This window comes from Ictalurus furcatus, chromosome 27 (genome assembly GCF_023375685.1).
Source record: "Ictalurus furcatus strain D&B chromosome 27, Billie_1.0, whole genome shotgun sequence".
Lineage (NCBI taxonomy): Eukaryota > Metazoa > Chordata > Actinopteri > Siluriformes > Ictaluridae > Ictalurus > Ictalurus furcatus.
This window is the reverse complement of record NC_071281.1, coordinates 7,644,119-7,671,170: the sequence shown is the minus strand read 5'-3', so window position 1 is coordinate 7,671,170 and position 27,052 is coordinate 7,644,119. Positions and strand designations below refer to the sequence as shown.

Genomic DNA, 27,052 nt, shown 5'->3' with positions numbered 1-27,052 from the left:
TTGTATTCTCCATCTATGTTTTTTATCCAGGTTATGAGCAAAAAACGTTTTTTGATTTCCAACTTTGGTTACGATTACGACAAATTTTCAGCATCCGAGTAGCTACAGTAAGCCCATTTAAGTGTAAACCCATTTTCATACTGTCCATTCAATCTAAAAATGAACCATCGCACCTCAGAGTTCACTAAAATCCAATCTAAAATCCAATCTCTGCGTGACCGGTATCACTTTCTTTTAGTTGTGGTCATTGTGGGATGACAGTATAGCCTATGTGGCCTTGTTTATTTGTTTGTGTTTGTAGCTGCCTCCAAAACTTCTGTACTTTTGGAGAGAGATGATAGTAAGTCTGTTTTATGTGACTGGAATATGTAATTACAGGACCGTGTACCATGATATTTGATAAATTTAGCACAGTTTAATTCGATTTTAAAACAAGATTTTGTTGACTGAATTGTATATTTAGACATGATATTTATCATCTTCTGAAAGGTTTTTATTCCTGGTTTATGCATACAGTTTGATGCGCAGGCCGGATTTTCTCAACATACATGTTCAACTAAATGCCGTACATATGCTTCTGTGATTACATTCTGCAAGAACAGTCTTGGATCTGGGATGTTGGAAAATGGCTGATTTGTGATGGACTATAATGCTGTTGATAGTCCTCCAGACTGTAGGTCACCTTTGGGCCAAAATCACAAAATTCCTCGTTGGCATTAGCATTGGAAATATAAACAAATAATCTGCAAAGATGCTCAAACTGATCATGTCATAATTGTGTAACAGTAAGCTACAGAACATGTCTTACGCTTATCATCTCCGCTGATTCTGTTAGAACCCAGGGAACACTGCATGGGTAGCTTGACGCTATCATTAAAAGATGCAACATGTTAGAAGGAACCCCAGAAATGGAAAACACAGCACAGCATCCATTAACAAGAATTTGAATACACAAAAAATGACAAACTAAAATACTATAAAATAATATGAAACCTTGGATCATCTAAATATTTGGCTAGATCAAGTACGTGTTGTACTTTTGTCTTTTTGCTGAACAGTCTGATGTCCGTTCTCTGAGGTTTACTCTCTTCGCGGTTCAGGCTTCCGGCCTCGTGTCACGTCTCGGCTTTGAGCTCCGAGCTGTGTTCCTCTCAGGCTGGGACGCACTGCTCAAACTCCAGTAATTATAAGGTGGTATCCTGCGGCAACGTCTCTGACTGCGTTTTAATAGCCGTGTTCGATTTGGCTGTGTCAGCACAGGACCTCGCCCATGTGGCCGTTAAAGCCTCGGCGCTCTCTTGCCATCATTTTGGTTAAAGAAAGGTTTGTGTTTGAGAGAAGAAAAGCCATTTCTCGCCTTTTGGATGGTGTTTATGTAGCCAATTTAAATGCCCAACATTTTATTAAATCCCCTTTACTAAATATTGAAGATTGACACTGTTTTCTTTGTGGTTGCATGCAGTACATTGCATTTTCATAGCTGGCTGGCTAAATACAGCAACACTTTGCTATTCAAAAGCCTTCCTTTCAGCAGTCCTTACTTTTCTGAAGAACAGACTAAGCTATTCTCTAGAAAGAGCACGTGTTTCTTAGACACGTTTTAGAACATTTAGAAAAAGTTACGCCAGAATGAACTCTTCTGGGCTGCCTGTGGTGGTGGAAGTGGGATTTTGACTCCTAAACTGAATAGGATGGTCTGGGTCACATTTTAATGCTGTCAGACTTTTAAGTGTCAAGCGGGATTTAGTGTGGTTTTTCTTTCCATCACAAGTCACATTTTGGGAGGCATTACATGTATGAGGGGCAACCATAAGAATTTTGAATCCAGGCCATTTTTCCTGCAATTTCTCTTGGTGTAGGGTATAAATATTCTTGTTTGTGCTGGATGGCTATTGTGCATATCTACAGTTGGTGTTTGAAAGTGCAGAATATTTCCAAATATAAGTCTGGATGACACTGATTGGATATTATTGCTGATTTTAAACATTGTAATGTAATCTAGATTGAGCAGGAGTTATTGTGACTGTCCAGGCTCATTCGTGGAGAAATTAATGGAGCATTATTTGATAAAATGGAGTAAACTGATGAAATAGCGGTTTCAATATTTGACAGGAAGTTGATATAGCTAGTTAGTAAGAAACAACACTGTTTATATTTTGTAGGATGATGTAGCTACTAGTAGGTGAGCCCTGAATTTTAACCCATAAATTCCACATAATGCAACTTTGCTCTTGAAGTGAAACATTAACCAAACTGAAAAACAAAACAAAACAACAGAAACAACCAGCTACATAGTTTGGTAATTCAAGTGCTTCACTAATATACAGTACAGTCGATTTAGCTTGCTCAGTGTCGTAGAGGATCCAGCGCTTACCCCCGGAATGTTGTGTGTAAGGCAGGAATTCACCCTCAGAGCACAAGGGTCCATGAACACTCACATTCACACTTATTTACCTACCTACCTACCTGTCTTTGCCAATCCAGCTACTGGCATTTTATTTGGAGGTGAGGAGAGACATCTCTCCATCTTAGATAAAGGCATAAGTAGCTGAGGCAGAATACAATCCAAGAACAAAGGCCCAACAATGGCTCTCTGCCCCGCTGAACTTTGAAACCACAACCCTCCAGTCACTAGCACTGTGCATGTATGGATATAGATATACAAGGTATAAGTCAGATAAAGGCATAAGTAGATGTTTGCCTAAAATTAGCTCTTAAAAGTAGTGGTGTCAGGGCAAAAGTAGTATGTGTTGTGTAAGTCTTTCACAATTCCACGCTGATTCACATGCTCAGAAATGTGTCTATGATCTTAAGTGACTGCAATTAAAGTAGTGGAGGATCATTTTCATACTTTCACTACTTGTCTGGTGCAAACAGGGTGCTCCAGGGTCAGATTAATGTCATTTGCACCTGCGTTACTACAGTCTACAAAACTCTCCCTCTTTCCCCTACAAAACTTTCCCCCTCTCACACTAAATGCAAAACCACTCACACAGACAGTGTCTCCTGTCAGTCATGCTTACTGTGAAACCACATTAAAGCAAGGGTAATACAGCCATCGCTCCTCCCGAACACAGATCAGCCACTAAAGAAATTAGCAATGACTCAGTAAGTCCGTGGTTTGAGGGTTTCTGCCATTGTGCCCTTGATGAACTTTCCCAGGGGCTACTTCATATAAAAACACTAGTTAGATGACTAAATTTATATTTCGAAAATGACTTCACTTCCTCTGAACCTTTTCTAAACTCTTTTCCTCTCCTTTTCTTTCTAAGTTCTCCAGTTCTTTGTGAGCAGCTCATGAAAACCTCTCGTAGGTGTACAAGTGGCAAATGAGCACTTCTGCAAAAACCATGGCCTAAACCAGACCAGACCACCAACACACACATGATGTGTGTGAATCTCCTGGGTAGATAGCAGTGTGTGTGAGGCTTGCTTCTCTCATGGCAGTGTGTGTGTGGCACAACCTGAGATGCAGGCCTGTAAATGTACATAATGCCCTGACATTGTTTGATGAATAGTGTCCTGTATTAGCATGATATGTATAATTTATAGCTAGATTAACAGTTTCCTTTTAGCTTCAGACTAAAAGGTGACAGTCTATGATTAGTTTACTCAAGACAGCTCTGTTGTAACCCTGTTAACCCTATATGGAGCACCATCAAGCCTTCCATCCATTATGTGGTGTGTGGCTCCCAATCAGCACCAGACTGGTGGCTTGAAATCATCAGTAGCCTGTGCTTATATTTAGCTTAAATACCCATTAGCGTCTCAGCTTCCTGCAGTCTCTCATGGCTCCTGCACGGCTGCTTCTTTTAGTTAAATAGGCACAAAAGAGCTTAAGATGTTTTCCGAAGGGATGGTTTTGACACGTATAGCACTGTTTTGACATAATTTTCCTACTCAACCCAATCGACCAAGACATGTTTGTTGTGTGACTTTTGCTTCTTCACAGGAGCTATGAGGCTACTGTTGCTATCAAGTAACAGAAGTCAAAATATGTTGTTAAATTCTTGACCAAACAGGAAAATTTGATATGAACGGCACTCAGTCGCAGTAATTCTCACTCTGAATCAGACTTTTTCTCTGACTTCTTTGAATTGAAACTCCATGATGTCACTGTCATGGCTGCACCCATAGTGCAAACTAACAACTGGAAATCGTAGCCAGAGTCAACTCTTTAAAACAGACTTTTAAATTGTGTATTATGTGATCTACAGTTGTTAGATAATTGAAAGGTTAATTTGTTTTGTGAAAAATGTGACCAAACAGTGTCCTTTAAAATGTTTTTTTCCAGTACTATAATGAAGAACTAACAAACACTCATTGGGCTAACATAAGCCACTAACGTTCAAGGGTTCAGTTATGCTGAAAAGCTGAAAGAAATAAAGAAAAATAAGCTCTGTTGAATGTCGTTTGAAGCGACTGTATGAAGACATGTGCATGTATTTATGAAAAAGATTTTGAGATCTACTATAATTTATCTGTTAAGTATTAGCTACATAAGCCTTGTAGCTCCAGTGCAAAACTAAAGAGCATCAAACACATCTTGGGTGATACATCTTGTGTATGCCTTCATTACATGTTTACTCCATGCTCATGTATAGTGCTGTTCCTTCTGTGACAGAGGTGTTATACTAATAAGAAAAATGCCAGAATGAGAGAGGGAAGAGACAGGGGGAGAAAAAGAGACACAGGGGGTGTCTGGCTGCAAGCAGGGAACACTGAGATCTCTGTAAGGCTGTTTGGGATCCACGAAACCACCAGACCTCCTCAGCTTGTTTTGTCTATGTCATATATATACAGCTTCTATTTATTTAGCTGACCCCATAAGGTAAATTAGCACTCTGCTGATGTGTGTGCATGTGTGTGAGTGTATATGTGGAGTTGGAAGTCCTGCCTGTAAGGCAAAGACATGGAGACAAGAGTCTGAATCACTAAATCTTGGACTGGTGGCACTTCACCTAACATAAACACACAAAAATACACCATGTTTACCAGCCTGTCTTTATGCGTAGGAACATATTTATTGAGCTCAAATTTGGTATGAGGTGTCAGTGTATATTATTCTGGTTATTTCATGGTTTATTGGATCTTTTCTCTCTCAGGAAACAGTGGGAATCCAAGATGGCGGATCCAGCCATGCGGTGAGTTATGAACTTTTATTCAGCTTGTAATGTGCACATTATTGAAATGCTTAAAATCTCACTTCCTCTGTCTGTCTCACAGGTCTACAGTCAGTAAGAAGGGCTACTGGGTGGAGAAGGTGAAGTGCTCAGGAGCCGAGAACTCCTTGGCACGATGCCAGACTCAGCTGTCTTTCGCACGTAGTGAAGTGCCGTGTAATGGTGGGATGCATGCTGTGGTGCGCTGTGTACCTGGTCCGCAATTCTCCCGTCTGTCCATCTCTGGACAGCCTCAAGCTCCGCCCTCCTCCCAGGTGAGCACACCTGCTCATCACGAGCAGTCAATTATAATAATACACTATGTGGCCAAATGTATGTGAACACCTGACCATTAGACCTATATGAGCTTGTGGGACATCCCATTTCAAAGCCATGAGCATTAATATGGAGTTGGCCTCCCCTTTGTGGCTATAACAGCCTCTACTCTTCTAGAAACACTTTCTGCGAGATTTTGAATTTTGCCTTTTTGTGGATTGTGAATTTGATGAGAAGGCCTGACTCGAGATCGCCATTCCAATTCATCCTCAAGGTTTTCAGTGGGGTTGAGGTCAAGGCTCTGTGCAGGCCACTTGAGTTCCTCTACACCAAACTCTTCAAACCATGTCTTTGTGCACAGGGGCATTGTCATGCTGGAACAGGAAAGGACATTCCCCAGACTGTTGCAACAAATTCGGAAACATATGTTTGCCTAAAATATCTTTTCATGCTGTAGCACTAACATTACCCTTCACTGGAACTAAGGGATCAAGCCCAAACCCTGAAAAACAGCCCCAGACCATTACCTCTCCTGCACCAAACTGTACACTATGCATTCTGGTAGATAGCGTTCTTCTGGCATCCACCAAATCCAGATTCTTCCATCAGACTGCTAGATAGTGAAGTGTTGTTAATCACTCCAGAAAACACATTTCCACTGCTCCAGAGTCCAGTGATCATGTGCTTTACACCACTCCACAAGACACTTGGTGTTTTTAGGTTTATATGCAGCTGCTCAGCCATGGAAACCCATTTCATGAAGCTCCAAATGCAAACTTCTTGTGTTGATGTTGCTTCCAGAGGCTGTTTAACACAATAATAGCACTTAAAGGTGACTGGGGCAGATCTAGCAGGGCAGAAATTTCACAAAAAAATTCACTGAGCACTTCAGTATGACACATTCTACTGCCAGTGTTTGTCTAGGGGAATTGCCTGGATAAGTGCTTGATTAGCTATGGTTGTGGCAAAAAAAAAAAAAAAAAAAGAGCTCAGTAATTAGTAGGGGTGTCCACATATTTTTGTACTTTTTACAAATGAATGAACATAAGATTTACTTTAATAAATTTTTACCAAAGAAATGGAGTTTGCTTCCTGAATCTTTTAACTGATTTGCTAGTTAAAAGTTGCCCCTTTTTAATATTGTACCATCAACCAAAAATAAATTTAGTGAAGCTGAATATTACACATAAACTAAAGTCAGGGTAAAAGTAGAAGTATTATCGTTAACATAAAAGGACTTTGATCAAATTCTACTAAACATAGCATAGTAAAACAAAATACTGAGATACTGTAATGTGAGTAGTTGTCATTTGTTATTTTCCTCTGGAAATTATATTTCTAAAACAAGATTGTGTATTTATTAGTACCATAAAGTGCAAAGTTTGCACTCCTATAAAGAAGGATGAAGAAATTTCTTTTTTAACAAAGCATTTAATGTACTGGGCTTCACAGATGTTCCTTTATTATCACAAGTGTATGTTAATAGAGAAAAAAGTAAAATAGCATCTTGTATGCTCACATTTTGCCTCCAGTATCTTTTTTTCATTTTCTTAAAAGCTTTTGAAAGGTTTCCTCACAAAGCATTTCTTTGTATCTTCAAGCAGACTGTGCGTCTGAAAGCAGGCCCCAGGCTTGGAGAGGGACGTGTGGAGGTGCTGAAAGAGGGAAAATGGGGGACGGTGTGTGATCACCTGTGGGACCTGACAGCTGCCAGCGTAGTGTGTAGGGAGCTGGGCTTCGGCACTGCCAAAGAGGCCCTGAGTGGTGCACACTTGGGCCAAGGTAGGACACATTTATTTGGGTTACCACAAACCTGTACTCTGATTCATCAGTAAAATAACACCAGAAAAACTGGTGAGGTTGAGAAATCATGTATTTGCATTATGTATAAAAGAGTACAATATAAAAGGAGTATAGGACCAAGTTTAATAGCAAAAACATTCCTGCTCTTTCTATTAGAATTACTGAACTGAAACAAAGGCCAAAGGAAAAGAAAGAGGAACAGATTTCACAAATGGTTCTTTTCAGATCAAATGCGTCTTTGAAAGGAGCTAGAAAAACAAATAAGGAAATGTGTAAAGGCATCTCAGTGATGCAGGAGTATGTTTATGGGGTTGACTTTGATCCTAATTAGGTTTCCAGTTCCTTGTAGGGAACAGGAAACATCATATCATACACACACAGACATGAACTGCAGGAGCCTCATTACTGCTCACAGAAGATCAGAAACTTCAGGAATACAAGCAAAACTCTTTGTAAATAATTAATCAATATAAATAAATAAATACAAACAAATAATGGAATCTGTAACACAATCTTTATAGGAATTTACAAATTTTCTGTGCTATAAAACCATATTTGAGATTAGTCTGTCAAAAGAGGTGTATTTTAAATGATTACAGATGAGACCTCAGACTTAACTTCAGTAGTTTTTACAAGTAATAATTCAGTAGCAAATTACCTTTAGTATTCATGAAACAGATCTTCCACAGTAGTTACAGTGCTGTTTGAAAGAACCTCATGGAAATGTGTTCAATCAGTAAAATGATTGTTATTGTCTGGTATCACCTGTCGCATAATGCTGATAGGTACATCCGGACAGTGACGTGTCTGGGTTATTTGTGGTAATTTCTGCAAATTACACAGACAAATTCTGCACATTCTGTCCAAACTGACTCATCAGAATTTTGTGTAAATTGCATTACTGGACCTCCTCTAGTAAAAGAAATCCAGCTCAAATAATGTTTAAAGCACTAATTCAGACAGGGTTAGCTTTACATTGGGAGCCGGGGTAATTCCATCTGTTACAGGTGGTCTTCAGTGATTTTATTCCTGTCCAGACTGGCAATGTCAGTGTTTTTCTCCCTTTTCCACTGAGAAAATTGCAGCTGGAATCACCTACTGTTTTTCGATGCACATAATAGTGCGGTGATAATTTTAGTCCCATCTGGATACTGAATCTATGTGTTTTTGCAGCGAGTTGCAGTTGCGTTGGTAAAAACATTTTTTAGTGCTGCTTCTTGATGCATATATTCATTTTGCTTGAAGATTATGGCAAAGTATTTCCAGCAATCAAAAAATAATGGATGGTTCTATAAAAATATTGTTGCTGTAGATCGTCATTTTTGTCTGTCGTATGGACCAGGAGCTGCTTAGAAGAAAAGACAAAAATAAGAAAAATAGTGTTTCACAGCTTGTAAAAACCTTACGTACAGTATAATTACATACACCACCATAAGAAGATTGCAGTTTTATAATATATTTCGAATGCAGACATGTGAACATATCAGTGTGACACAAGCATGGGAGTTTGTAGAAAAAGAAGCTGCGAGAAACAGACGAATATTTTATAACATTTTACAGAAATAAGAATCCTGTCTGAATATGGTATGAGACACATACTTCTCTGCCCTCTAGAAAGTCCTGTGACCTATTCAGTAGGAGTGTAATGCAATGCCATTATCTGTATCTGTATTATTTGTTTAGTTCTCCAAATATTTGTATCAATAGTAAGATTTAACCCCAAAGTGGGTGTGGCTGAAACAGAAATGGGTTTTTTTTGTTTGTGGTATATATATTTTCATCCTGAGCTCAGATTACTGTCTGTGTGTATGGGTTTTCCTCCTGGTACTTTGGTTTCCTCCCACTGTCCAAAAGCATACAGGTAGGTGGATTGGCTATAATATATTGCCCCTACATCAGTGTGAATGAGTGTGTGAATGTGTGTGTATCATGCTCTCAGATGGACTGGCATCTCATCCAGGTTGAATTCCACCACTTAAGTGGGACAGGCTCCAGATACACCGCATCCCTTACCAGGATAAAGCTGTTACTGAATGAATAAATGAATTAAATGTGAAATCTTCTCACCATATTACTCAAGTTTTTAATTGGTCTCAACTAGGGATATGCGCAGCACTGTTATTTTATAGGACATTTAGTTGGTTCTATTTCCCAAAATACAAACAGACAGGTTTAACCCTCCTATTATGTTATGGGTCAGTCTGACTCATTTCCATATTTGAGATGTCTGAAATACTGGTTAATCTCTTTTTTTCTCTTTGAAATTTTTTGACTTTCCTCATTTAGGGTCATCACCTTATATAAAAATATTTCTTCTTATGGCCTGTCTCAGACAAGCCACAATAAAGGTTTACTCTTTTAAGCTGTTCTTTGCTGTTTTGGTGTATATTTAAACTGTGGAAGTCATTTTGACCCAGAACATAATGGATGTAACTTTTTTTCCCAACATAATAGGAGGTTTAAACAAGTTTAAACTACAACAAAACTAACCAGGGAAGTCCACCAGCCTTTATTTAAGCTTCATTTCTGACCACTCGCTTACACGAAAGTAAAAAGCTCCCGCTCATGTAACACTGTGGTCTCAACCAGATTTTTTTTCCTCAATGATCTTCTCCTAAATGCTAGAAGTCTGTAAGCAGGAAGTGAGAAAGTAGTATCATGATACACAACTTCAAACTTACACATTTTAAAACAGCTGGCTGTTCTGCATACTTTCATTGTCATGGATGATGTCCCACAAATTCTAAATCTCACACTAGAATGAAGAAAAAACAAACTATTGCTCATAGCAGGGAATTATAGTAATTATAGCCACTCATTTCATATCACTTTTCTGTATCTTCTTGATCAGTTACCATTCCATACTGGGAGTTTGTTCAGCTGAGCACCTACATAAACTGGCTGCATGAGCCATGACATATTAGATATTCATTTATAACCTTAAATGCAGCCTTTCTGCTTTAATTTGAGGGTGTGTACATCCAAATGGGGTGAACGTTGTAGGAATCCCCCCTCCTTTTTTATGGGACCAAAAGTAACTGAACAATTGGGCTGCTCAGCTGTTTCACGGCCAGGGTTGTGTTGTACAATATGTACCTTACAAGTAAGTAGATAAAAGGTCTAGAGTTGATTTTAAGTGTTTCATTTGCATTTGCAAGCTGTTGCAGTTAACTCTTAATGTAAAATCGAGAGAGCTGTCACTCCCAGTGAAGTAAGCCATCATTAAAATTAAAAACAGATCCATGAAAGAGATAGCAAAAACATTAGGTGTGGCCAGATCAGCTATTTATAGTATAGTCTCAAGAAAAACCAAAAGGCCAAAAAAACCACAGAAAACAACTGTGGTGGGTGATAGAAGAATTCTTTCCAAGCAGAACTAATTCTGAAGTGTATAGGGGTATATTATCTGCTCAGATTCAGCCAAATGCTTCAAAATTCATTGGATGGCGCTTCACAGCACAGATCTACAATGACCTGAAGCATACTTCAAAGGCGACCCAAGATGTTTTTAAGGCAAAGAAGTGGAATGTTCTGCAATGGCCAAGTCAATCACCTTACCTAAATCCAAATGAGCATGCATTTTACTTGCCGAAGGCAAAACACCTCAAGAACAAACAGGAATGCTGCATTATATTTCTTGTAGATCATCACCAGTCTGGTTCCAGACCCATAGACATTTATTTCTAGGCAAGTATTAAAAATGACATTTTAATTTAGGATTGTTAGTTCGTCCAATTACCTTTGGTCATTTGGATGTAAGTACCTTAAATTAAAGCTTAAATTAAAGTCTGCACTGAGCATATTCATTATAATTATACATTCACATTCATCATTTATTATCATTTCAACCTCGCTATACTGTGGTAGACATCTAAAATGTGTGTGTGTGTGTGTGTGTGTATGTGTGTGTTTTCTTTTACTTTTTTTTTGTATATTTGATTTGGAGGTTGTTCTACCAGTGTACGTGCTTTCTGTGTCTATATTTGCTTGCTTCATTGGGTTGGATAAAACACCCTCCCGCCGAGGTCACCTATCCAAGTTCTTTCTTCACCACATGACAAAGATTCTTTTAGATTTTGCCTTTAAAAAAAATATATATTTTTTTTTTTTTTTTGATCATCCATTTTCAGTCTCCTTTCAAAACACTATATGTTCTAAAATATTCAGTTTGATGCACCTGTGTATGTGTGCTATATTGTGCATATGCTTTTATTCAGTCCCTTAGAAGTTTAGATTATATGCATACAAATGACAGCATCTACTCTTCCCGGGAAGACAGCTGCGTAAAGGTTATGAGTAGAAAAGAAGCAGCCTTTTACCCTCGGCTCATCTTGATGACATCATGACCCAACTGTACTGTAAATTACAGGGATTCCTGTCTTTGTGCACTCTGTTTCCCGTCTCTCCGTCGTGCCCGGTGTTTCTATTTTGAAGCGTTAAACGATACGCTGGGTTTTGGGGTGTAATTTTGTAAGGGAAGCCGACTGCACACATGCTTTTCTCCCATCCACATCACAGCAGTGCCATTTTTGATCTGTTTTTTTTTTTTTATGACTAACCCAGTGGCTGTCTGGTCAAAGAAAAACATGCTAATCACTATTTCTAGCAGCTGAACAGGGAACTAGTGTAATGTGAGGATTAGAGAATTAACTTGCCACTGGTCCTTAAACACTAGACATGATCATATGGAATTTAACCTGACTATACACACAAAGAATGACAAACTCACACGTTTGTCTTAATATCCTTGAGACTATCTTCCACTGACATAATTATTAATACAGCTATTTAATACTACACCTAAATCTAACCCTAACCTCAACCACAGTAACCAAAAGGAAAACTTTTACTGTAAAAAAGCAGACGATACCAGACAAATCCATCCAATTATGTGCATCTTCTCTTGCAGGTACGGGTCCTATCCATATGAACTCGGTACAGTGTACAGGCCATGAGGGTTCCTTAAGGCAGTGTAAATATCGGGAGGTTCCACTGTATACCTGCAAACACAGCCAGGATGTTTCTGTTCGCTGCAACATTCCCAAAACTGACCTCTCAGCTACGGTGAGGCATACACACACACACACACACACACACACACACACACACACACAAGCAGGATTGTTTGTAATAAAATTATTTTGACTTTCACTTCTATCTCTATCACTACTTTCTTTCTTTCTCTCTCTCTCAGGTGCGTTTGGCAGGGGGGAGAGATGCCATGGAAGGAAGGGTGGAGGTATTGATAGATGGGCGCTGGGGGACAGTGTGCAGTGAGAACTGGGGCATTAACGAGGCCATGGTGGTATGCAGACAACTTGGCATGGGCTTTGCGTCCTCAGCTCACCAGGTATGGACCTACTACACACAACTCACACTTTCTTGGGTGTGTATGTGTCCTTCTGAGGTGATACAAAGCACAGAGGCCATAAACACACACACACACACACACACACACACACACACACACACACACACGCTCTCTCTCTCTCTCACACACACACACACACACACACACACACACACACACACACACACATCTCCCATTCTCACTGTGAAAGGCCAAAGGCATGTTTGGCCGTAAAGTAAAATCCACAGGCAGGCAGGCTAAGCACATTTGCTTGCAGTACACAACTGGAATAGATTTCTTGTAGCCTAGCATGCCACTGTGCTCTGGTTTGTTTATATCCTCGCTGCATTTGTTTTTCAGTGTTATTTCCCATGTGGAAGTTAATTGCAGACTTTCCATGAAATGCCTCCACACTTCCAAGGAAGCATAGCAGAAAAGTAGCAAAGTAGCACAGAGGGAAAATAAGCTTTAAATAGTTGTGGGGTTTTTCTTCAAACTTGCACTGGATGAGGACACTTAGAATTTTTATATACCTGGACTTCTAATTTCATGAGGAAGGGGAGAGTGGAAAAAGGCATGATAACATCCAGTGAATGCTGCTCATTGTCACGCTACATTTGAGTCCATACTGTTGAGTAAATCCTAGACAATGAATTCACTTCTCTGGCCTGGTTACTAACTCTCACGATACTGTTTGGACTTCTGAGGCATGTTCGTCTGGAATATTTGTTGTTCTGTGCATAATTGCTTTGGCATTTTTGGCCATTTTGTTATTGCTGGTTTTATAGTCTTGGCACTCTGTATTAACTTTAGTTTCTCAGCCACTATGTGAATATCATGTGGTTTTAAATCACCATGCCCTAATGATAGCCATGAAATATTTCCATTTGCAATTATTTACTTGGCATACAAATACTTACACGTTACTTGAATACCACTCGCACTGTAGACTGACACGAGGGGGAATGTTTGTGTTTCAGTAGCAATTTATTATACAAGAGAATTTTGACCTGTCAGTAATTTGCTCTGTCTGTGTTGTGTGATTCAGGAGACTGCATACTGGTTTGGAAACCCAGATGCAGAGGAAGTTGTTCTCAGTGGGACGCACTGTATTGGGACAGAGATGTCCATCCAGCAGTGTAGGAGGAACGGATATGTGTACTGTCCTCGCGGAGGCGGAGTCAAAGCAGCCGGGGTTACCTGTGCTGAAAGTGAGTCAGTCACAGATACAGTAGACATTCTTACCATTTTTCATTTCCCAATTCCAATGAAGATATTAATAGTTTCAGTTCAGAAGTGTGCATCCTTTTCTTTTAATGTGACTTAAACATGAATAATAATAACTCATTCACCCACCTTTATAACTGTCTCTAAGTTTTTTCATGTCCTCGGAGTTTGTAGATCCTATCAGTGCTTTCCTCATTCTCCTTCTCCTTTTTCAAATCATGCCTGGAGAGTGTCATTGCAAAACTTTGACTTATTTCTTTCGATCCTTTTTGTAGATAACTTGTCAGCTAGACCTAGGGTTTGTTTTTTTACAAACAAATATTGTTTTGTTGCAATACAATATTAGTATACTGGCATGGTACGTATAATAGTAGTTGTTATTACAGATAGTACGAAAAAGCAACTGTTTTTACATTTGCGTTTGTTGCTGTTTGTGTTGAAAATGAAATGCTACAAAATGCCTTAATGAATTTTCTTAATGAAATGTCCAGCGGCGCCGGACTTGGTAGTGGACGCTCAGCTGGTCCAGGAGTCAGCATACCTGGAAGACCGTCCTCTTCACCTGCTCACCTGTGCCCATGAGGAGCGCTGCCTCTCATCCTCGGCCGCCCACATGAACTGGCCCTACGGCCACCGGCGCCTGCTGCGCTTCTCCTCACGGATCCTGAACCTGGGACGTGCAGACTTCCGGCCGCGGGCTGGACGTGATGCCTGGGTCTGGCACCAGTGCCACAGGTAAGAGCGCAAAAGCAATGTCTGCAATCAATCTGCTATAAGACTCATGAACTTGAATTAATTATAAGAATCAAGTGTAAGAGTATGAAAAAGGGGAAAAGAGGGCAAAGAGTGCAGCAATGGAAGAGCACTTTCCTAAACTGTTGACTTTGATGCAGTTAACTGTAGAAATTCATTCAATATCACTGAGTTTAACCCGGTTAAGACAGCATCCATCATATTGTGGAACATTGTGCGATTCTACAGACTATAAGAATTTTCTGCTTTTTTTTTTTCTAGCAGGTTATTTGACTTCCAGACTATACAGAAAACTGACGTGTGTTATCATTTTTGTTAGTCTTCAATTCTTTAAGAACACAAACACGGAATTAGCATGCCTGTAAACTGAAATCACCAAGCTATAGTAATATAAAACATGACAGAAATACACTGAAGTGGTGTGTACAATAAATTGTTTCTCCAAGCAGGTAGAATTTAGGGTTTGCAGTTTATATTACAGGAAGACTTATAGCCCAGAAAATACAATATACTTTTTGTATCCATGCTCCTTTTGTTCCTTATGTACAGACAGGATTAGGACATAGACCCATTATGTCTGCTTCCATTATACAGGTAAACAGAGAAGCCCTTGATCGCGTGTTTTCATCCTGTAATTTCTATGCGAGTGCTTGTAGAAGGGATCAGTGCATGGAATATGTGTCGTCTTAAATCCAAAATCCCTACAGATTTTAGTTCTAAAAAATCTTTTGTTGTTGTTCTTCTGGTTTGAAGATTAGTTCGTGCTCCAGGAGTAAGGCTGTGCTGGACTTTAACTGACAAAACAGCATCTATTAAACACAAAAAATAATAAGAAGCAGACCAACACAAAGACCAGCACGCACATAGAAATACAGAATTTTTTAAATCCACAAAGACCCCTTCAGACATTCCTGGCAGCTCTGACTGTGTCCAGCACCATAAAGCTCATTCAGATGTGTTTTTTTTTTCTTCTCTCTCTTATGGCTCTGCTCCGTCACGGTCCGGTTTCTTTATAGCTGTGGTCAGGATGCTGCGGTCAGCTGAGTGCACAGCCTGGTCCTTCTCTCTGCCTCGGAGCACAATGGAGGAAAAGAGATCCGTGCCATTTTGTTTCGCATCCCTGTCTTTTATGTAACAGTACTACAGAGTAGATAGTAGAAGTATGATTCAAAGTATCACTTACACTATTATGCAAATGTCTTGTTTATTTCCATTGTTACAGAAATATCTAGATTTTCAAATAGCTTATTATAGCTAGATATAGAAATATCTAGATTTTCTATATCTTATGTTCCAAAAAGAGAATATACGCAAACTGCGATGCTTAATGACTGTACCGTAACACCCATTCATCATTTCCATTTTTGTCTCCTTCACCCTTATAAAGGGCATCTTTATATTTAGATTTATTATTAAATATAAAAACTTTTATCTTCATTCAGGTCTCCACCATATCAGCTGAGTCAGCCACAAGTATTTATGATTGTGATTGTTTATTTTGGCACCATGTTTTACTGGGGATTTTTTTAAAGACACTCAGATTACAATCTATATGAATTGTTGGTACTGCCTTGGCTTGGTTCATATCTCTTAGGTCACACTCAATTTGTACAATTAAGGCACTTTCGCTCAAAACCATCCCAAATCACTACTGATGTCCCACAGGGGTCATTCTTGGGCCCTCTGCTATTTATTATTTATCTCCTTCCGCTTGGTCGTATGTTCAGAAAATTTGCCATACGTTTCCAATGTTACGCTGATGACGCCCAGCTCTACCCGTCTTCCAAGCTCACTTGTGTTCTTCCTCTGCCCTCTTTTTCTAATTGTCTGTCTGAAATTAAAACTTGGTTTTCAAACAACTTCCTTAAACTTAATAACAACAAAACTGAAATTCTACTTGTTGGTTCAAAAAAATAATCTTGCAGAGTCAAATGGTTTCTCTACGTCTAGTGACAATTCTTCAGACTCCCTCTCTACGCAGGTTAAGAGCTTGGGTGTCATCTTTGACAATACTCTGTCATTTGAAGCTCACGTTAATAATATTACTCAGTAGCATACTTCCATATACGTAACATTAACCGTCTCCGTCCAGCTCTCTCAACAAGGAGCACTGCCTTAATGGTCCATGCCCTAGTCACATCACACATTACTGTAATTCTCTTCTCTATGGTCTTCCTCTCAAACTTTTACATAAATCAATCATCTCTAGAACTCCTTAGGTCGAGCGCATTTCCCCTGTCCTTTAACATTTGCACTGGGTTCCTGTTAAACAACGCATTGAATTCAAGATTCTTACCTATTAAGCACTACACAACCTAACTCTCTCCTGTTTGTCCGATCTTCTTTCCATGTACACGCCCACCCGTACACATAGATCATCATCTTCATTAACTTTAGTTCTCCCTCACATACTTTTGTCCTCTGTGGGGTCTCGAGCTTTTATCTACGCAGCCCCTCAATTACGGAACCTGCTTCTGCAGGATATCTGAAACTGTGAAACTCTTTGTTTTTAAATCTTGCCTCAATCCACACCTTTTCAGACAGGCTTTCCAGTGACTGGGTCTATGTATCTTTTTATTGTTTGTGGTGTTTTTAAGCTTGCACTGAGGGCCTCTGTGTTTTTTAGGCCAGACTGATGACCTCCTGCCACTTTATGTTTTGTGTTTTATTGCTCATAAGGTGTCTTTGAGTGCCATGAAATGCACCTATAAATAAAATGTGTTATTATTATTATTATTATTATTATTATTACTACTACTACTACTACTACTACTAAACACACTCAACTAACTAATAAGATAGTTGATCAGTTTTCAAAGCAGTTATACCAACCAAATCCCTAAGAAAATGGTTTCAGCAACATTATTGTTATCATTATTATTGTTATCATTATTATCATTGAAAATGTTCATAGAGTGAAGTGTGAATTCTGTGCCAGTGGGCTGAATCAGTGCTATTAGTGCTTGTTGCAATTCCAATTTCTGAGCATTAGGATATACAGTGAGGGAAAAAAGTATTTGATCCCCTGCTGATTTTGTACGTTTGCCCACTGACAAAGAAATGATCAGTCTATAATTTTAATGGTAGTTGTATTTGAACAGTGAGAGACAGAATAACAACAAAAAAATCCAGAAAAATGCATGTCAAAAATTTTATAAATTAATTTGCATTTTAATGAGGGAAAAAAGTATTTGACCCCCTCTCAATCAGAAAGATTTCTGGCTCCCAGGTGTCTTTTATACAGGTAACGAGCTGAGATTAGGAGCACACTCTTAAAGGGAGTGCTCCTAATATCAGTTTGTTACCTGTATAAAAGACACCTGTCCACAGAAGCAATCAATCAGTCATATTCCAAACTCTCCACCATGGCCAAGACCAAAGAGCTCTCCAAGGATGTCAGGGACAAGATTGTAGACCTACACAAGTCTGGAATGGGCTACAAGACCATTGCCAAGCAGCTTGGTGAGAAGGGGACAACAGTTGGTGCGATTATTCGCAAATGGAAGAAGCACAAAAGAACTGTCAATCTCCCTCGGCCTGGGGCTCCATGCAAGATCTCACCTCGTGGAGTTGCATTGATCATGAGAACAGTGAGGAATCAGCCCAGAACTACACGGGAGGATCTTGTCAATGATCTCAAGGCAGCTGGGACCATAGTCACCAAGAAAACAACTGGTAACACACTACGCCGTGAAGGACTGAAATCCTGCAGCGCGCGCAAGGTCCGCTGCTCAAGAAAACACATATACATCCCCGTCTGAAGTTTGCCAATGAACATCTGAATGATTCTGAGGACAACTGGGTGAAAGCGTTGAGGTCAGATGAGACCAAAATGGAGCTCTTTGGCATCAACTCAACTCGCCGTGTTTGGAGGAGGAGGAATGCTGCCTATGACCCCTGGAACACCATCCCCACCGTCAAACATGGAGGTGGAAACATTATGCTTTGGGGTTTTTTTTCTGCTAAGGGGACAGGACAACTTGACCGCATCAAAGGGACGATGGACGGGGCCATGTACCGTCAAATCTTGGGTGAAAACCTCCTTCCCTCAGACAGGGCATTGAAAATGGGTCGTGGATGGATATTCCAGCATGACAATGACCCAAAACACATGGCCAAGGCAACAAAGGAGTGGCTCAAGAAGAAGCACATTAAGGTCCTGGAGTGACCTAGGCAGTCTCCAGACCTTAATCCCATAGAAAATCTGTGGAGAGAGCTGAAGGTTCGAGTTGCCAAACGTCAGCCTCGAAACCTTAATGATTTGGAGAAGATCTGCAAAGAGGAGTGGGACAAAATCCCTCCTGAGATGTGTGCAAACCTGGTGGCCAACTACAAGAAATGTCTGACCTCTGTGATTGCCAACAAGGGTTTTTAAACCAAGTACTAAGTCATGTTTTGCAGAGGGGTCAAATACTTATTTCCCTCATTAAAATGCAAATCAATTTATAACATTTTTGATGTGCGTTTTTCTGGATTTTTTTGTTGTTATTCTGTCTCTCACTGTTCAAATAAATCTACCATTAAAGTTATAGACTGATCATTTCTTTGTCAGTGGGTAAACATACAAAATCAGCAGGGGATCAAATACTTTTTTCCCTCACTGTACTAACTATGGAGCTAAATGGGGCAGTGCTTTAAGTACACTTTGGTCATGTGTGTTCAAACTGTAAAAATCCAATTAATAAAGTCCTGCTGAAGTGGTCATTTGTGTGACACTTCCAAATAGGGATTATGCATCCACCTCCTTAATCTATCAGATGATTAGTAGATCGCAAGCTAGCTGTTAAGAACACCAGCTAACCTAATATGACCTAAGGATCACTTCAGCCACATTGTTCTTGTTGGTAATGGTGATTGAAAAATCAACTGTCCATAATAGACAGCTCCCATTGTGCTGAAAGTGGCCACTCATGTGACAATGTTGACACGCACTTCTGAGTCATTAGAAGTTGATAAGAGCAGACTTGAAGAAAAGTATTACACTGCAAATGCAGATTACCATAAATATGTTTCTTGTGTGTTTCCGAAGACACTACCACAGCATCGAGGTGTTCACACACTACGACCTCCTGACCATGAACGGCACAAAGATCGCAGAGGGACACAAAGCCAGCTTCTGTCTGGAGGACACATTCTGCCCTGATGGTGGGTTTTCTACTGAGGTTACACTAGAGCTGAAACTTAAATCTATAAATCTAGTGTCTTATTATTTTCTTCTTTTTTTTCAATTTTCTTTTTTTTTTTCTGATGAACTGTTTGGCTGGGTTAATAAGAAAATATAATAAATATCAAACATTTTTGTTTGAAGAAATTGGTTCCGGTATTTCAATCCATTAATACTACTACAGAACCCTTAACTGGGCTTAACTAAATAACAGGTCACTTACTGACATTTATCTGTCGTGTCCTGAGAATATTATCAAGTGTTTAAAGCTAGACGCCCAAACCCATGTAAGGTCACAGTATTCTGTACTTCTAGAACTATGTCAGTGGGGCCAATGGACCAGTGTTTCAAGCAACGTAAAAATGTCTTACCTGCATTTCATTGTGATTTACATTTACATTACATTTACATTTATTCACTTAGCAGACGCTTTTATCCAAAGCGACTAACAAATGAGAAAAATACAAGCAAACACAAATGACCAATTTGTTCATTTTTGACCAGATAGATTTAAAAATAAAAGCCAATATCCACTGGCTGTCTCATAAACTGAAACACTTGTTGCAAATGTGTGTATATATATATATATATATATATATATATATATATATATATATATATATATATATATATATATATATATATATATAAATTCAATTTATTTAATGAAATGGATCATTTTTCGGTGTGTCGAATTGACTCCAATGCTATGGACTTGACTCAGTGCCTGGAATCAATTAATGAACTCTTTGTAATTGACTCCCAGCACCTTTGTTGTGAACCAAATTAGGATGCCACATAACGTACACAATACACATTAAAATACATAACTGTGTCTGTTTAGAAAATTAAACAATGTAACAATCAAAAATAGTTTAACTACGTACAAGTTAATTGAATCAAATGGCTTCACTACTTGTGTCATGAAGTAATGTAGTGTGTGCCAAATCTTGATTCATAAAGTACACCAACTAATCAATAATGAAATTTCAAATTGTGTTGATTTGGTTGTTGTAGCCTTGGCTTCCACTCATAAATTAAGCACTGTGTAGGACTCTGTAGGAGTGCACTCCTTTAAATGAAGGCTTTGTCTGTATTTCATGCTGTGATCTGCATAGCATTTGCTTAGTGACTAAAGCATTTTAATTTAATTACCAGCTTTTTTTATTTAACTGCATGTGAAGCTCTATATCTAAACATGTTTGTGGAAAATTCATGTAAGCATTTAAGCTTATGGAAGGAAAATGACTCAAGTTTACATCAGAGCTATATGATGTGGTCACAGAAAAAAAACACAGAGATATTCTTTGTCGTCTCCTTGGCAACAGGCCTGCACAAGCGATATTCCTGCTATAACATGGGAGATCAAGGCATTTCAGTGGGATGCTGGGATACGTATCGCCATGATATTGACTGCCAGTGGATTGACGTGACTGATGTCAGGCCTGGAGACTACATCTTCCAGGTAAACTCGCACCTAACATGCACCTGCCTCATAACTGTTCTTTTCCCAGACCTGTAGTAAGACTGGATTTTAATACATTGCATCACACATTATGTTCTACTTATTTACTACTTATTCCTGTTAGGTGATGCTCTGATATTTCTGTTATTTTTTATTTAAACACTGTCCTGTTTGACTGTTGCAGGTGAGAGAGGATAAATTAGCATATATTAATGGGCTCGTTTGAATATATTATAGTGAAGTAATGACCAATAACCAAATAAAAAAATATATTGTTATTCAACAAAGGAAAACATCTAGTTGTGAAGTTAATGTGAAGTTTTCTGTATGAAAAATCCCTAAATTTGTCTTTACCAATTCCCACCCACCAATTAGGTGTCCCCCATTATATGACAGCTACCAACCCAGGAGGGTGAAGGCTAACACGTCCTTCCTCCTGCCAGCCAACCACATTTTTTCGAACTGCTGCGTGATGGAGCAGCATAACACACTTAGAAAAAAAGCACTATCCACCCCTTTCCACATGCCTGAACTCACAGACGCCCATGATTGGCTAGAGTCACTGTGATTGACAGGGCAGAGAGAGAGAGAGTATGTGGCTCCTCCCACCCAAAGCATGGCCAATTTTGCTCTCTTAGACTGTACACCACAGGTTGCTGTGGCATTGTCAGGGGTCAAACTCAGAAGATAGGGTGAACATTTTTCTGTCATGCCACTCTATTAATTTATCATTCAGTCCAGTGCAGTGGAGAAGGAAATGCCGTGTGACATCACCCCCGTCTGATTATATTCCTATAACCGCACACTCTGTTGTGTTTAATCCTTTACTGAAAATGTAGGAAAATTGTATGCTTTTATTTTCACACAGTTTCACTAGACACAATTTACACTGTAAACGGATAATTACAGACAGATCGACACATGAACACATTGTGAAATTGATGCACAGACTTGCCTATTCTTCTTTCTGTCTATCTGTCTGTGTCTCATACGCAGCAGACGTCCTTTTACCATTATGCCTTCTGTTTCAGGTTGCAAAACCGTGCTGTATTGTGTATGTTTTCACCACCACTGGATATCCTTCTTTATAGACACTTTATTCCTCTTTAATTAGATGGTATATGCAGGTTCAGGAGCCATGGTAGACTTTCCTTTCTTTACCCTGCACCGTTCAACCTCAAAGCAGGGCAAGAAAATGAATCATCTAATCCAAATGAACCAAAATAACCTTGTCCCCCCCCCCCCCCCAAAAAAAAACCCTAAAAATAAATAATGATGGTTTAAAATTAGCATGCAGCTGTGTAGCTTTTATCCTAAAGTCATGCACCATTATAAAATGCCTTTTTACCCTCAGGTTTTTTGGGAGCGGATCACACTGGAAGGTTTCTCCAGCGATGCAGAGTGCAGATAGGGAGAGTAATTGGAACTAATTGAGTCTGTGCATGCTTGCACGTGTTTGAGTGATTTTATTTCTTTTTTTAATGGAAGGATTCAGGCTCAGTTTTAAGCCTCCTCAGCCCTGCTATTATTGTAATAGTTCAGAGAAACGGCTGGTGATGAAAAAGGCCGTGAGTCAGCGCTTTACAGCCGTGCGAAAACATTGCACCTTGTCTACTTCTCTGAACCTAAAGCAATTTTAAGAGCATATATTCTCATTACGACATTCAGGCGAAGCTCAAAACTCAACCACAACAATGAAAAAATGGGTTAAAAAGGAAGAAAAAAAAAGAAAGAAAAGTGTAATGGGACAAATTAAGGTAATGCCATTACTGGTTAATGCTCTTTTAACCAGTGAGCCTTTTTATAAACAGCAGACATTTTTAGCTGCAGTTCAGCGAAGTGGACGTTTCTCATTTCATCACTATAATTTAGTCACTAGATTCTATGCTTTCTTTTTCCCAGAGGCAGGATGGTGACAAACATGGCATTAAAACCGACTGGGACAATGACAATACCATCTTTTATGATATGGTTTACAGTGCAGATCAAACAGAGACCTTACGTAATGCTCAGATGTGTGCTAAGATTCACTTTAGGTTGCCATGAAACCCCCCTTTGCAAGAGCTGTAAAGCGCACTAATAAAGTAAGTTAGTGGGAGTGTGTTTCCATGCATGTGTGGATTTCATGCTATCACTGGGCGTTCTCTGTAAAAGAGTGGCCTAGGCTGCGGTGTGCCAGATTTAGGAGCATACATTTAAGCGCATTACTCATGACTGGTTTGAGACGAGCTTCCATGATTGCACAGTTATTTAGGAATCAGCACTGCAATCTGCCTGTACTCTCTGAGATTAGACAGATCTCTCGACATGAGAATGACAATCAGAGACTGTTTTGTGTTCTATAATACCTTGGGAAGCAATAAAAAAAATATATTGGATTACAGTAGCAATGCCTGAAGTAATAAGTGTCCCAGTAATAAATTAAAATATAATCTTTCACTCACTTGGACTTTTAAAAAATTTTTATGAGGACATGCATGGTCCTCTCTGCATGGAAAAATGAGAATGTGTTATTAAATATAAAGTTTCAGACTGAACGCTGGAAAAGTCATTTTGGCTTGCTTGCTCATACATAAATGTACTGTATATGGGGAGATGGAAAAAAAAAAAAACAATAGCAGTCACGACTGCTTAATGATAGGCTGCGAATACAAACGCACAGGCCAGATCTGGCCGTCAGCAGTGTGAAATGGAGCGAACAGTGTGTGTGTACGCTGCAGTATATGATGGGGTTATTAAAATACCTTTCCTCCAAATAGCTGTGGTCAATAATTTTGTCTCGCTTCCTGTAGGTGGAAGTAAACCCCTCACTGGACATGGCCGAGTCTGACTTCCAGAACAACGTGATGCGGTGCAGGTGCAGGTACGACGGTGGGAGAGTCTACCTGTATGGATGTCATGCAGGTGAGTGAACAGTTTCATTTCATTAAAAGAGATCAATTACGCAAAACTGCTAATGATAATGAAATGAAATACTAACCGAAATTTGGTTTTAACTGTCACTAATGCTAATGGAGTTAAGTTAGAAGCATGGATCCATGAGTGAATTCTTTCTCTGAAATCAATCAGTAATTACATTTATGAATTATTTTCTTAGCATTTTACTTACACTTCTCTACAGTCAGGATAATTGATTATATTGGTGATATTAATGATCTGGTCAGTATTTAGTGTTTAACTCAAATATACTGAGAGTTCCTACCTGCTTGTTTATAGGTGATGCCTACAGCGCCGAGGTTGAGGACCTGTTCGAACACCAGCGTCAGATTTCTAACAACTTCCTCTAATGAATGACAGAGGAACCAGGAAAGCAAAAACTCTCCTTCGTCATCCTCTCACCCTGCCTCTGGACGGAGGGGAAGGAGAAGGAGAAGCTGGCTAACGCGAACAGATTACAGGCTGTGGGGTTTTTAGAGATTTATTTAAGTTTGATCGTCGGTCCGGTGAATATGTTGAAGTAGGACCAGGTCCAGAATTCTGGGTAATTTTAATCCGGGTCATTTTCCCTCTGAATAACTGATCTGTTTATAATCTGGCTGGAGTATGGTGAGGTAATGATGTATAAATGAACCAATTAGATCTCTTAAGAGGAGTGATTCTGGCATAACTGAGTAAAGCAGGATGTTAGAATATTAGATTAAAATATTATACAAGTAGAATAGAGTATATATGATGGCGGTGTAGGAAATATGTACATGAGGCATCTTTTGCCATGACATTGCCTGATTATCCACGAGCAAAAAGAAAGATTATGCAAGTAGAACTGGAACGTTCAGATGTCCACTCTTGCCATCATGTTATTGTTGCTGTGGCAACGAGTGAATTTTTTTTTTAGCTTCTAAAAATATCAGTTCCTTTCTTTAGATTTAAAGTGTTATTTGACCATTGGTCCCCACCCTGAGAAAACAACTAAAACAAATACTAACAGCAGTAATGCTAATAAATCCAGTTTCTGCATTTTGTTGCAGTTCAAGCATTTTGCTTTTGAACACTGATTTTAGACATAAAACACGATCACTAAAGTGCTTTGGTATTCTTTTCATATGCATCGCTTGCGTCCTCTAGATATTCCATGGCCTGACCCTTCAAAGCTGTACGTTTCTCATACCGATACTTTATATTACTTTATAATGTTCATACTGAACACTGATAATCCCAGTACAGTGTCAGTGGTAGAAAAAGTGAAAAGATCTTTCAGACTTCATGCATAATGAAAACAACCCATAATTAGTACAGGTTAGTCTAGCAGTAGACATCTCATAGCACTTGGTTCCTTCATTCCCAACTAAATAGTACTTTGCTTAGGCCTTAGCTGTTATTTAAACATCGAACTCTTGATCCCTGTATTAATAATGCATCTGAGCACAGAGCTGATAGCTTTACATTAAAAGATTTCTTCATGTATTTATGATAGTTCACAGCCACTCAATAATCTTTAAGCCCAGGTACAACCCCTGTGTGACTCCTCATAGTCGATGTGTTCATAACGCATGGTGCTTGATTAGGGAACATGTGGAGACGCGCAGAATTAAACCATATCCTCATAGATCTTCGGCTGTGTCGGTGCTATGTTTGATCCTTTGATAAGTATGTATGTGCTTCATCATAGATGTATTGTCATGTACAGATTTATTTGAATCATGATTTATATATATTATGGTCTGTAATGTATGACCTTTTGATACTTTTTTGTTATTGAAATTTTATCTCAGTGAAAAACAGCAGGTCAGTGAATTTTATTTTAGATGGTTCTTTCACTAATACTTGAAAATAAACATGTTATGTCTATTGTATAATATTTGCAAGAATAATTATGCAACTAAGACGTTATTAACCTCAAGATAGCAGTGAATTACATGTAGTGCCACTAGGGGGTGTGTATCATCTCAGAATTGGAAAAGGGGCATTTAAAGTGTCCAGTGATTCAATGCAATATCATTTACTGCTGAGTGGATGCAAAAATTACATTATAAAACTAAATGTACAAACAATATTCGCCTTAGAGACCACACCTCCTGCACTGGCACAGACGGACACATTTTGCCAAACACTGTTCTGAAATTAAACTGATGCAAAGCAACGTTCTAGTGTTTCTAATATCAGAGGAGTTGGGGAAGAGATCCAGTGCACCAGGATTCTTTGAGACTCATTAAGGATCTGTGTAGCCCTGTACTTGATTCTATTAATACCCAATAGAAATATTCGAGATGAAGTTCTATGGAAATATTCAACCAAACATTGAACAGCCTGTAGAGCAACTTTAAATCCAATATTAACAAATGGAAGGAATATGACACAACCATAATGCTCCCTAGACGAGGCTGTGCCCCGAAATTGTGTTACCTGGTAAAGAAGCCATTCATCAGAAAAACTTTTAGGCCAAGGATAGCTCTGATGGAGCTGGAGAGATCCACATCTCAGATGGGAGAAGCTGTTCATAAGACAACGATAGCTCAGGCACTCTACAAACCTGGGCTTTATGAGCTGCAAGAAAAAAGGCATTACTGGGGAGGAGGGAAAATTAAATCAAATGTTGGCGACTCAAACAACTGGAGAAACGTCCTCTAATCTGCTAAGACCAAGTATGAACTTCTTGGATTTGGCACAAAGCACTATGTTTTCTGGAAACCAATCATGGCGGATAACCCTGAGATCACAATCTGCACAGTGAGGCAGAGTGGTGGAGGAATCATGTTATGGGGGTGCATTTCATCAGCAGGTACTGGGAAACTGATCAGGGAGGAGAGCAAGATGGATGGCGCCAAATACAGGGCAATCTTAATAGAAATCCTGAGTGGTTCAAAACAAAGAACCTCAATGTGTCAGATTGGCCAAATCAAACCCCAGACCTC

General features: G+C 39.2%; 1 protein-coding gene across 1 annotated transcript in view; it reads left to right on the top strand.

The window, feature by feature from the left end:
* Positions 1 to 26,023, top strand: part of LOC128602698 (lysyl oxidase homolog 4-like) — a 38,528-nt gene extending 12,505 nt beyond the window's left edge. Inside the window, exons 5-15 of the mRNA XM_053616651.1 lie at positions 5,106 to 5,144; positions 5,227 to 5,437; positions 7,043 to 7,220; positions 12,151 to 12,305; positions 12,436 to 12,591; positions 13,640 to 13,802; positions 14,310 to 14,553; positions 19,601 to 19,716; positions 21,064 to 21,200; positions 23,993 to 24,104; positions 24,417 to 26,023. Coding sequence (XP_053472626.1) covers positions 5,106 to 5,144; positions 5,227 to 5,437; positions 7,043 to 7,220; positions 12,151 to 12,305; positions 12,436 to 12,591; positions 13,640 to 13,802; positions 14,310 to 14,553; positions 19,601 to 19,716; positions 21,064 to 21,200; positions 23,993 to 24,104; positions 24,417 to 24,487 — 1,582 coding nt within the window. The 3' untranslated portion in view covers positions 24,488 to 26,023. The remainder of the gene's footprint in view (positions 1 to 5,105; positions 5,145 to 5,226; positions 5,438 to 7,042; positions 7,221 to 12,150; positions 12,306 to 12,435; positions 12,592 to 13,639; positions 13,803 to 14,309; positions 14,554 to 19,600; positions 19,717 to 21,063; positions 21,201 to 23,992; positions 24,105 to 24,416) is intronic.
* The last annotated feature ends 1,029 nt before the right edge of the window (positions 26,024 to 27,052 follow it).